The sequence below is a fragment of the Calidris pugnax genome, unplaced genomic scaffold (genome assembly GCF_001431845.1).
Source record: "Calidris pugnax isolate Ruff unplaced genomic scaffold, ASM143184v1 scaffold20, whole genome shotgun sequence".
In the NCBI taxonomy this organism is placed as follows: domain Eukaryota; kingdom Metazoa; phylum Chordata; class Aves; order Charadriiformes; family Scolopacidae; genus Calidris; species Calidris pugnax.
Window position 1 is genome coordinate 34,304,791 of NW_015094510.1, and position 12,969 is coordinate 34,317,759.

The 12,969-nt window shown below is 46.2% G+C and overlaps 1 protein-coding gene across 3 annotated transcripts in view; it reads right to left on the minus strand.

Annotated features, from left to right (window-relative positions):
- AMOTL1 (angiomotin like 1) overlaps positions 1 to 12,969 on the minus strand; it is an 84,909-nt gene that overhangs the window by 17,454 nt on the left and 54,486 nt on the right. For all 3 annotated transcript variants that reach the window (XM_014966180.1, XM_014966178.1, XM_014966179.1), the window contains 3 exons: positions 10,073 to 10,217; positions 9,144 to 9,233; positions 3,249 to 3,394 (listed from right to left, as the gene is read on the minus strand). In XM_014966180.1, coding sequence (XP_014821666.1) covers positions 3,249 to 3,394; positions 9,144 to 9,233; positions 10,073 to 10,217 — 381 coding nt within the window. The remainder of the gene's footprint in view (positions 1 to 3,248; positions 3,395 to 9,143; positions 9,234 to 10,072; positions 10,218 to 12,969) is intronic.

Genomic DNA, 12,969 nt, shown 5'->3' on the forward strand with positions numbered 1-12,969 from the left:
TCAAAAGAAGTGTGGCCACCAGGTCAAGGGAGATAAAGGAGATCAGTGACAAGTAGTGTCCCTCAGGGGTCTGTAGTGGGACGAGTAATGTTCAATATCTTCATCAGTGACATGGACAGTGGGATCGAGTGCAACCTCAGCAAGTTTGCTGAGGACACCAAGCTGAGTGGTACAGTTGACACGCCTGAGGGACAGGATGTCATCCAGGGGGACCTGGATGGGCTCGAGAAGTGGGCCCGTGTGAACCTCATGAGGTTCAACAAGGCCAAGTGCAGGGTCCTGTACATGGGTTGGGGCAACTCCTGGAATCAATACAGGCTGGGGGATGAAAGGATTGAGAGCAGCCCTGCCAAGAAGGACTTGGAGGTACTGGTGGACGAAAAACTGGTCATGAGCCAGCAATGTGTGCTGGCAGCCCAGAAGGCCGACCATGTCCTGGGCTGCATCAAAAGAAGTGTGGCCACCAGGTCAAGGGAGATGATTCTGCCCCTCTACTCCGCTGTGGTGAGACCCCATTTGGAGTACCATGTCCAGTTCTGGGGTCCCCAGCACAGGAAAGACATGGACCTGTTGGGATGGGTCCAGAGAAGGGCCACAAAAATGATTAGAGGGCTGGAGCACCTCTCCTATGAGGACAGGCTGAGAGAGTTGAGGTTGTTCAGCCTGGAGAAGAGAAGGCTCTGGGGAGACCTTACTGCGGCCTTTCTGTGCTTAAAGGGAGCCTACAGGAAAGATGGGGACAAACTTTTTAGCAGGGCCTGTTGGAATAAGACAAGGGGTAATTGTTTTAAACTATAAGAGGGAACATTTAGACTAGATTTAAGGAAGAATTTTTTTAAGCTGAGGGTGGTGAAACACTGGAAGAGTTTCCCCAGAGAGTTGGTAGATGCCCCATCCGTAGGAACATTCAATGTCAGGTTGGACGGGCCTCTGAGCAACTTGACCTAGTTGAAGATGTCTCCGCTCACTGTAGGGGAGGATGGACTAGATGACCTTTAAAGGTCCCTTCCAACCCAAACTATTCTATAATTCTACCATATGCCGAGCAGGTTGTTACCACCTCCATAACACCTACCATGCTGTAGGCAAGAGGTTACCATCTCCATAACATCTACGATGCCCCAGGCAGAAGGTTGGCACCTCTCTAGAGGTGAACATTTGCCCTCTCCTCAACTCCACCAGTCCATAATCCAGGACCCTAACTCCAATCCCCAGCAGAAGCACATTTCTGTTGGATGCCTAGATGAAGAACTAGCAACTGCAAAGCTCTTAGAAACAAAGCCCTGAGGCTACAAACGTATTTACTACAACCCAGCAGGCACAGGGTAGCTTCTCACACCACCTGCCTGGAAATCTGCCTTTATGTTTCTTCTGCCTTCATTAGCATGTATTCAGCAAGTCAACGTTACTTGCCAATAACACACTACTGGCAGTCTGTGGAGCAGCCCGGAGCTAACCGTATTTCTTCCAGCCCCCTGTGTGATACACCTGCAGTAGCAGGTGTTGCCACCTAAAAAAGGTTCCTTTATTCAGCCGCTTTGTAATGAAATGCAAATAGAAAACCTCTGGTTACCTTTAAGGCAAACAGTATCAAGTGAATTATGTAGAGATTAAAGGTACGCTAGCTCCTGCAGCTACCCCGAAGGGACTGCCCCAAATACACTGGGAGGGTGAGCAGGCTTTAGACTAACTAACAAAGGAGCAGTTAGACTTAATGTAATCCTCTTCTTGCTGCTATGTGTTTCCACCAGAGGCAATGGAGTTTTTAAAATGTTCCTAAATAGGAAGTCAGAATGGTTTAATGGTCAGGAACAAAACAGCAATGTCTTCGGCACTTAAATATAGTGCCTTAAATCTTCCAGACTCTAACCATTAGTTAGCCTGACAGGGGGTCTGCTGTGCTGGATACCCTGATGAAAAACATTCAAATATCACTGAGGTCAATTCACCCTTCATCTTTCCAAGACAACGAACTGCACTTAAATTACGTGCAGGTATTTGAAAAATGATTCTATGAAAAGATCTTTCCTGCCCATCTCAAAAACACCTTGCATCCACGCACCCAGCAGGCTCCTGTGGATTTTCCCCCCAGGCCAGCCCTGGGGAGGGTGCAAGTGGGAAATGCAGCACCAAAGGGGAACAGACCTGCCCAAACCCTGCCTCTGCCAGAGCATGAACCTTTACCCAAGCCTGCAACGTGAGTATCCCTCCCCTCATCAATGCTCTGCCTTCTCAGATGGTGAAGCTTATATTTATTTTATTCCACTTAAAACATCCTGCTTCTTTGTTGGTCACACAAGAACACAAGAACACACAAGAAGCTAGAGATTTTAGGGCCAATAAGGCTTGTTTTGACAGTCTTGCCTGATCTGCCAGAGCGCACAGACTTTCAGTTAGTTATTAAATCCATACCTTTTGACTGAAGGTCTAAGGAACAAAAAAAAATTGAGATTCGGAGACCTCCAATAATGGAGTACTGACATCACTCTTAGTTATAGTTAAAACTGAGCATTATTTCCACTTTGAATTTGTGTAACTCCAGCTTCCAGCTACTAGATGTTGTTCTGTACTTGTCGTGTCAGTTTGAAGAGCTCTTTCTTCCTGGGATTTCTCTTCCCATCAGAATATGTGTTCACTGTCAGGCTTATGGGAGCATTGCTCTTGGGGATTTTGCACAGATAGTACCTCTTGGGTCTCATGGTATGACAGGCTTTTTCCAGCTCTCAAATAAAACCTGTGGTTCTTTGTAGCTCTAAATCCTGGAAGGTCTGCCTCCAGCCAGATCAGTCAGTTCTTCTAAGACCACTGTTCAGATGTGAAGTTACCAACCCCTGCACTGCTGTGCTGCTGAGCACATCTCAAAAGCCTCCTGGCATTCTTTGGGGAGAAATGAGACCTACCCACACCACATCTTTGTATCACAGTCCCAAGTCAGTGAATAATCAGCTTTTCATTTGGTGTTTCTGTTAAGTCCTACCATGACCAAAGCCACCTGCTAGGTGAGTTTGCTGTTGCTCCTGGTTACATGTTAAATGCTCTGCTCTGAGAACATCTATGGTTGTGGTCTCCTTTGCTTGGTTTGTTTGGTTCTGTATTGTACAACTATGCATTTCCTCTATAAGAGTGCCAGTGCAAGGGGAGCAGAAAGACCTGTTTCCTGCTAGGAGAGATTCAGGACTTGTATGGAGAAAGCCCTAACTGTGAGCCACCCTTAGCCTCAGAGCAGAGAAATGTTGCCCATGCCTCACCTCCTCTTCCAGTTTGATGACCTTGGCTTGCGCATTGTTTAGGGCCTGGTCGAGGATTTCGATGTGCCTCCGCTGGTCCTCATTGGCAGAGCGCACAGCCGCCAGCTCCATCTCCAACTTCTCCTTCTCCTTCAAGTGCTCCTTGTCTGGAAGAAAGACAAGAACAAGAGCCGCTCCAGGAGGACAGCTCACAGGCTCTGGGCCGTGCCCAAATGTAAGGTGCCACATCCCTAGAAAAGCAAAAATTATGTGAAGCCACAGTGAGTGGGACCATTACAACACAGTGCTGAGACACAGCGGGCAAGGAGTTTCTACTGCCAAGGCTCAGCTCCTCAATGGCCAGCCTCACGTGAGCACCAGCAGCAGAAACGAGTGACAGCCTGGGCTGCATCTGCACCAGCAGAGCTTGTGGACTTGAGCAATGCCTCACAACTGTCCATTTTGCTGAACTACTAGCACATTCCCCAGCAAAATTTTGGCTTGCACCAACAACTTGTTCCCCACACAACACCCAGGTTCTGCTTGAGGACAGGCTATGTCAAAGACTGTTTATAGTTTGGATGCTGCTGTCCTCCTCTAAGGGGTAAAAAACCTCAGACATATGGATCCTGGCTGTGCCATGCCCAGTTCCTTTTATTCACAAGGACAGAGATCATGAGATATAGAACATGTGAAGAAGCCAAATAATAAACACAGATCACTGCTGGACAGCTTGGAAACAGAAAGAGGGGAAAGCGATAATGAAGAATAAGACAGGAGGCATCTGAACAGGCTTTTTCTGGCCATACAGAGAAAGGGGGGCTGTGGGAGGCATTCCAACCCTGTGGAGCCCCTGTGAGACTTTCCAGTCCTCCTCTAAGGGTCCAGTGATCAGTGTTTTTTCCTTATGAAGAGCCTTAAAGCATCAGGAGTGCTAACTAACTAAACTAAAACACGTAGATAACCTCTGTGCTGGAAAATCATCCCTTTTTTGGGGGTAAGATTTAAAACGACATTAAAAAAATCACAACTGGCTAAATTCAGTCAGCTTTGCTCACATCTTTTTCTTAGGCAACAAACTGCATTGGATTTCATTGGCAAAGCTGCCTCAGGAAAGGCTTGGCTCCATCTGCCTCTGCCCTGACACTGCTGAGAAGCCATTTCAGGGAACACCAGCATCAGGGACCAGTCACTGACATTGGACTGCAAAGAGTTAATGATTGGAGGGAGCAGGGGATGGAGGTTTCATTCAGTGAAATCTGAGATTTTAAAATCTGGCCTTCATTCTGAATGACACCAAAAATAGAGCACTTGGCAAGTCTCCGGGAAGGAAAATTTCCTCCAAAAATTAATTTGGCATCAATCAAATGTTGTTTTAATTTTTGACTTTTTAAACACAGCATTACGGAATTTATTTTTTTGTAACTGAAGTGAAAAGTTACTCCAAAAACATCAAAATGTGGAAAATCTGCCCCTAATATCCAGTCTGTCCCACCCAGGTATGACCAGTCAAGCTGGAAGCCCCATAACCATCCACCTCTACCCAAGGAGGCTCAGGAAACTTCATGTGGCTAAAGCCAGCTCCTTTCAGATCTGAGCTACCCCCAGAAGAGCCTTATTATTCCTTAATTACAGATGGGATGAGGAGGCTTAATTTACACACTACCAGTAGGTGCCTGCAGCCAGGTGAGATGCGAAGGAGCTGAATGGCTGAGGTGAGCCCAAACCCACCTGTCTGTTTTCCCATTTATCCTAAAAGGCGCAATTCAGCACCTCACAAAAACATTCCCTGGCAGCAACACTGACTTGGGACCTTCACTTTCAACTTTCATCTGAGGAACTTGAAGCACTCAGCTTGCTCTGCTCTGTCCCTCTAAAAGGAGGACACAAAATGACCACTGAACCTACTAGAAAGCTGAGAAGAAAAATTTACTTCACAGCTCTCAACACTTCTCCACATCCGCTTCTCCCGGCAAAATGCTGAAGGCACATTTTATAAGTACTTTCCTATATTGCATTAATTTTTAGCAAAGAACGTACCTTTGTTGAACACATCTTAATTTCTCTTCAAGTATATACAGCTACCCTTAAAGTCTAAAAATATAATTTATATCATTTTACTCTGCTACACTTGCATGTACCTTCTGCCCAGGCACTTGTTTTTTACCTAACATACTCTGTCGAATAACTATTTCTATTTTCTGGTGGGTCGCTGCTGCATCCCATTACTGAAGAGTCCCCAAAAGGCTTCTCTGCTGTAGTTTACAGTCGCAATCTCACAGCTTTCCAGCCACTGCCCCTGACTGTTGTACCTCAACAGACTGAGGACATCACATCAATACTCTGTGGCTGGACAGAAGAAAGAGGGGATAAAGCCAAAAGCCTGCGTTGGTGCTTCGCAAACAGGCTTTTTGAGATGTCAAGCTGGGTAGGTACACCAAGAGTAGACCAGTCTTGACCCTGCTTTGAAGCAGGAACATCAGACAGAAAGATACACTCAATCACTGCCACCCCTTCACTACACTCAGACGTGACCCCCAGCTTTTCACGTGGACCTCATGCTTAACAGAGGGTTTTGATCTGACCAGTCTCGAAAGAAAAACAACAAATATGTCTTTAACGTACCATTTACCTATACTAGTTGAATGTGTGCCCTCAAACCCACTCATAAATAACACCAGATTACAGACAGCCCAGGTCCAGCCTGCACACTTGGCAAGAAGCTGCTGCATTAACCCCTGCCTCCCAGCCAAATGCCAACACAGCTCATCGCAATCTTCTCCTGCAGTTTCCCTACAGATCTCTGGAGTTTGGATCACACAAGCACCAAGAAAAAGCTGAAAAGCTGCAGGAGGTCGTGCTTGAGGTCCCCGAGTCCGTTTTCTCATGTGGTGATTAACAAGGGTTCTGCACTGGCATTAATAATCATTGTCAATCATAACATACTTAATTGATGGTTTGGCACATGGTTTCTTGTGGTCACCAACCTAAGCAGGGATGCAGAAAGGTTCGATGTTCTGTTATCAGAGGAAGTCACTGAATGTCCATTGAAACTTGTGATGGTTTTTCTTACCCTACAGAGTATCACAGGCATCTTAAGCACAGTCTGATTTACAGTTAGGACATTTCTATTTGCATGTCATGAAGTATGAGTCAGAGGAGAATTTGACCTTCACATGTTGAAATCTGAAATCAGATTTCCCACTCCCCTTCCCTTCAGAGGGCAGGGGGCAGTCACACAGAGCAGATGCATTTTTCTGTATGACACCAGTTCTTCAGGATGCTGCTCCCTGCCCAGGTGCCTTGGGCTGTCAAATGAGAGGGCAAGGAGCTCCCTTTCACTTGCCCCTGAAACTTCTGCCTCTGCCCTGATTATTTCCTGTCTTAATACCTCCATACACCTTCATTGGTCACCACTTCTTGTCTTTCCTTAAAGGAACCTTTTTCACTGACAAAACATCACATAATTATCACAAAACTAACAGGCTGTGAGTTCTCTCCAACCTCCGATACAACAGGAGCATTTTTCTCAGGCACAAATGCCTTGCAGTTAATACTTCGAGGCATGCAGACTGGCTTTGCCTATTATTACTGCAAAGAATAAGAGTTTTTGTCACCTCTGGTCTCCACCTCAGAGCGCATGACCGCTCTGCACTGTTCCACTGTGAGGAACTGAGAAATGATCCCTGCACATCCTGCCTTGCCAGGCTTCTTTTTCAGGGAGTTTTTCCTACTACTGGAGTTTTACCACAGTGTTCATTCTGTGATTGTATTATTACCAAGGATGATTGTTTAAAAAATCTCATAAGTTTTATCTTTCCTTCTTTAGAGAAGAAGGAGAGAGTTGAGACTTGCTAAAAAATGATACCTTTTAGCAACCTGCTGATGTTGGAGTCTTTTTATATAACTTGGGTCAGGGATGTTAAGGGATCATGTTTTCAGGCTGTTCTCCATAAACGTAGGGACTAGAATTCTGCTTTTGCTTTCCTAACGAAAACAAAGATTTGCATTTACTAATGTGACTTGATAAGCTAGTGCCCTTATGAAAAACACAGGAGTTTCACGACAAAATTGCAACAGCTGATGGGAGTGCATGTAGGCAGTGTTTTTTCTCTTCTAAAAATTACTTTTTCAGTGTCAGCAGATAAAACAAGCTGCCCCCCTTCTCCTCTCTGTTTTCTGCCTGAGTATCCCACCAGAAGATGTTAGGAGAGTACAGACCATGCTTGCAAAGCCCCCAAGCTGGCAGTGGGGTACAACCCCTGTCATGGTCTGCCCCTGGGGAAGACTCCCAAACATCAGGGTATAAATGCAGCCAGCAACAGAGGATTTCCAAGCAAAACCTTTTATGGGCTCTCTGATGGGTGTTTTAGGCTGATACCCTGATACCGAGGTTGTTACTGTGCGTGCCCCAGCAGCCCAAATATGACTGAAGAGGACCTGCTTTGTATGTGCCCGTTTTTCTATTCTGGGAAGCACTCTGCATTGCATTGGTAACATTTAGCTCTCTGGCCTGGCCAGGAGACACTCAAAGCATCCAGCCCGTCTTATGTGATAGGATCCCAAAAGCTATATTTGTTCGTAAGCTGTGAATTGATAGCAGTAATATGCTGAGTGCACAGCGCAAAGTTTTATTGCTAGATATTTATCAGTAGAAGCACCGAGCATGTTTATGCACTCGAAAATGACTCAAATTGAGTCCATTCTGGGGATTTACCTCCCCCTTGTAGCTACCAGTACATGGGAACACTGCCAGGCTGCCTATACGAAGACAGCAGACCCCAGTCTGCAATTTACACTGTGCAACTTACCCTGTTTGAACTCTTCCCAAGGATGACAAGACTCAGACAGCAATGCTATTTTCTTAACAGGTCATCCCCTTGGATTCACAGCAGTATCTACATGCCCTTGTGGCATCTGCTAACGTGGCAAGCTAACACAATCATGGAAAAGATCATTAGATTGCACCAAATTATCAGCAAGGTTGCTGCGCTGGTATTGTGATTGCTGGTGGGAACTAGAAGAAGGCTCTCCTGCACTAGGAGCAGCAGGTGGACGTTGCAGGGCTGGCAGTGAGGCACACCGCGTGGTATCAAGCACTGCACTGCTCATGGGGGTGGCCAGTTCTCCACCTAAGGATTTGCAGTTGCAGCTCATCTTCCAAGGTGCTCATCTTCTTGGTGCAATAAACAGAATGATCAGTTGTACACAGCACCTTCAATGGGATTTAAGCCTGCAAGGTACTGTACTGACAGGTGGTCAAGGTCTTCTGGAAGCATGGCTGAAGATGCTCAGGATACATGAGAAGCCATGCAGCATCCAGCTGCTCGGGTTTTGGTTTGGTTGGTCACATGGAGCCGTCAGCACAAGGCAGGGAAATGCTGCAGACTGTGCTCAGTCACTATGGGAGCCTAAAACTCGTTGGGAATGGATGCTTTCCATAGCAGAACAAGTTGTAAAATCTTTGTCTTTCCCATCCTTTGTGAAAAGGAGGGTCCAGCTCTGCTCTCCCTCCTGTTAGTCAGCCCCTGGCACTGACAACAAGTCAACAGAGGTTGCTCTGAGCTTTTTCCAGCTAAGAGAAGAATCTGGCTCCTCTAAAAAGCATGCATCTCTAGAGATGATCCCCACAAGCAACACTTCACGATTCCACATACTTATTTATCAAAAATAAGCTAAGTTGTGTTACCATTAACTCCCACTGCCTGGTTTTGGTGCTTAGAGAAAAAAAACAAACAATGGCCTGAACAATCCAGTCTGCAGCTTAAGTAAGAATATGTGACAAATTATCTGAGTAAAGCCAAGCCATAAGGGCAATAACAACTAATAGCAAAGTATTCACCTCCACTCCAGCACATATATGTGTGCATATATATATATATATGCACCTTAAAAACAGATTAGCACAGTACTCACTCTGAGTGACATAAAGGCCCTCTGTTGACTTATCCTCGTGCCCATCGAAGTCTCTGCTGGCTAGCTGCCTATTGGCCGTCTCCAGTCGTTCTGCAAAAAACAGGAAATACTTTAAGTATAAATATATGTATATGAAATTGTAGGCCAACCAAGAAAATAAGATGCATGCCAGCAGAGCAGTATAAATAGACTCTCTGAAGGAGGACATTAAAATGGAGGCTGACACATACATAAAAGATGAGGCCTTTGACCTCTTCCATGAAGCTGTGTCGTTCAGATTTACAGAAACTGGGGGAAAAGCCTCTGCCATCCGCAGCTGATGTGCCTGAACACTTCATCTCTCATGCTGTCCAAAATGCACAAGGCATTTGCAATCTGAATTACCCAGCTTTGCCAGGGGATGGGTGCCTTCCCTCAGTGCTGTGCGGCCCCTGGTGCAGCAAGACACCCGGGGGATGGCAGCCCCCAGCCTGGTGACACAAATTCTTGGGGATGCTCTGGGAAAGGAGAAGTTTTCTGCAGCAGGGGACAGATTCCGCTGGGAAGGGTCTGTCTTCAGTTGTGCCCATCCTCCAGAAAGAGCATCCAGCCCCCTCACACTGTTGTAAAAAGCATGAGCCAGCTTGCAGAAGGCATCTTGCTGCTCGAAGACATATCAAAGTACTCCCATCAGGCACGTGGACAGGTAATAGCTCACAGTCAAAGACACTGTCTGAAGCTGATTCTCATATTTTGCCAGAGGGTTTCCTTGGAACTGGGGGCGGGGTGTGACAAGAGTTTTGTCTTATGCCAATGAGCAGGACCTGGTTTCCCAATAAGTTTATCTACAACATGCGTGAACCCACTGCCTTAAAGCCTGCCACTCCGTGAGAAGTGGAACACCATGTCAACCTGGGGAAAAAAATCCCACACAAGCAAGCATAACGTACCACGGAGATCTCTGTTGAAGTCGTGAAGTCTCCTAATTTCTCCTTCGAGTTTGTTTCTCATCGCTTTGTCCAGAGACTCCCTCTTAGTGGTGGTCTTCACCAGGCCCTCATAAGCTTCTGAAATCCTCTGAATCTCTATTTCAAACTGAAAGGAGAGAGAGCTCCTATTAAAGCCTGGCAGGAATGCATCCCATCCCACTGTTTGCCCAGTGCATTCCAATGGGATGCAGGGGCTGGGGGGGGAAATGCCCGTGCCGAGTGGCACACCAGCCACCAGCTCTGCAATGACCAATCTCCCCAGTGGAAGATGGTGCAAAGCCCCAGTGGTGCTGGAGGCTCCTGCAGAGGGGAGCGATTGCTGAACACCTGCAAATGCCCCATGGGGCAGCTCACTGTACCACAACATCCTGCAACAACCCACAGGCAGCTCCCAAATCAGCTCAGAATGGGCTGGGCTTGATGTAATCCTTGGTTGCCTTCACTCTATGACCGAGATGACTGCTTTAACACCATCCAAGAGGAGAAGCAAAGGAAACAGCGTATTTGTGTGGATGGTATTCTTTCCTATAAAGGGTTTTAGGAGGCAAGATATATTATTCTGCCAGATCCTTAACCCAAAATCTAGCTCTAAGCTCTGCACACCACCAGAAATGCTTTAGGCTTAGCTCTGACCTCATGTCAATCTTAAACTATTGTGGTTCACTCCCTTCCATCCTTGACCAAAAACTGCTCTAAATAAAAAGAAACTATAACAGATCAAACCAATTGTTTTGGGTTTTCAATCTTTTTAACTTCATCTCCTTGAAATCTGGCAAACTGCAGAGGAAGCCCTTAGTGGGGAACTTGCACCTTAAGACCTGAACCCAAAAAACTGACAGGAGAATAGTCCCAGACAGATTTTGCTGTTCTGGTCAATCTCATCCAGCTCTTTTAATAAGCTAATGTCTTGTTAAGTGCTTTGCTGAAATCATTGCTACAGGAATGATCAACACAGATGTGGGAATTTGCTCCTGCATGCCTAGCCTTTGTGTTTGTGGAGAAAAGCTTGATAATGTGCACACAGGCTGGAAAACCAAGAGATATTTATAGCCTCCCACATACCTTTCTAAATCTGGCACTTTTTTAGCCTCTTGAATCATGGGTGGGACGGATTCATGATTTGTGAAGCCAGGGTGCGAGCCCACCTCCACTTGATGTGGAAGTACATCCCTCTCTAGGGCTCATTAAGCTTTAAGTGTAATTTTCCAGTTGCAGCTCTTGGAGAATAAAAGCTCCAGCTATGCTGGAACTGTCACCCTGCTGCCTGCACAAGAATCTTCAGCCAGGCTCCAGCACCCTGGAGCTGTGCTTCCCATGATTCTGGGGCCACCCTGTCCGGATGTGGCCCATGGGCACATGGCACCTCCGAAACAGACACCGAGGAAAGCCTGGAAAATGGGGAAACCCAGTTACCTTCCCCTGTTTCTGCTTTCAGCTCGCTCAGGCACAAAAGCTGAAACAAGTGGTGACGTGCAAAGCCCATGGTGTGGCCTCCATGGCACCAGCAGCTTTGGATTAGTACCTTGCTGGGTATCACATCACCTGTCTCACACCACTGGTGATTTAACAGCTCGCAGGCACTTCACACCCATACAAACCATTCCCCTTCATGCATGACATTAAAAGGTACCATATGTAGATTAATTCTCAGCTGACAATTCTCCATAGCTCCTAGAAGAGGGTGACCTGTTGAACTGGCTGTGACACTCCTTCTTGGGTGAACTACAAACTTAGACAGATTATTCTGACTTTCCACTTTGTTTTTTTCAAAGCAGGAGCTCCAGGAAGACCCGTTATACTTTCCCTAACCAAACCTAGAAAAGCAGGTCCTTTTTGCCCACCCCACTGATGCACAGCCAGACATTCAGTGTGTTGCCACCTCAAGGACAGCACACCTGGAGGAACGCTGCATAAATTCAAACCTGTTTGAAATTCAGACTGAACCTTACTGTGGTTCAAAAAACCCTTAGTGGTTCAAAAAACCCTTAGTGGTTCAAAAAAAAGTCACTGAGTTTTATTTTTCCTCATATGCAAGGCAACACAAGCCTGTACAAAGCCACAACAAAATGTCTGAACTTTTTTGAGAAAACGTTTCATGTGAAATTTCCAGAATCCAACAGCATGTCGATTAGTTACTCCAATAACAGCATAGTTTCAGCTACTTGATTCTGTTACAGCATTTTCTTTAGATGACCTCTGCTGAAAAGTAAAATTACCAAAAAGAAAATTAGTTCTGTTTTATCTCAAACCAGGACATTATACATAGTTAGAGGCTATATTCAAGCTACTTCGCACTGCTCTCCTTGACCACTTAAGCAGATTGAGCTTCCCTCTCCTTGAAAGGAAGGTTTGGCTTAGCAAAAGTCATTTTTAAAGCACTTTCCTGAATTCTTAACAGCGTGATCCCAACCAGACACTGTGTTCAGTTGGGTGCCCTAACACCCACTGGTTCTTACACCTCCCCTCTCCCGGGTGAGCAGCTATCTGCAGGAGAAGATGCCTGCTCCAGAGAGCTCCTACCACAGTGAAGCAGATTTGCCAACACGGCAGGGGGTTTCCACAGCCCAAGGCTTCTGGTTAGCACAAGGGCTCTGCTCTGCCCGTTATCTGCCATTATTTCCCATAACACATCACCATACAAATCTCCTGAGCCCTGGAAGCAAAGACTTGCTGCAGGGAAAGAAAGAACCTCCATGGTTCTGTTCAGAACACTGAACAAAATTAAAGCAGAGCAGAAGAACAGCCGTAAATTGTGTCGGCGTTTCTCAGCAGCTCTGGGATTTCTTTCCCCTTCTTCTATAGAGGGGAAAAAACAGTTCAGCCTCTTCTCTGCCCGGTAGCTCCTGGAGCCAACCCAC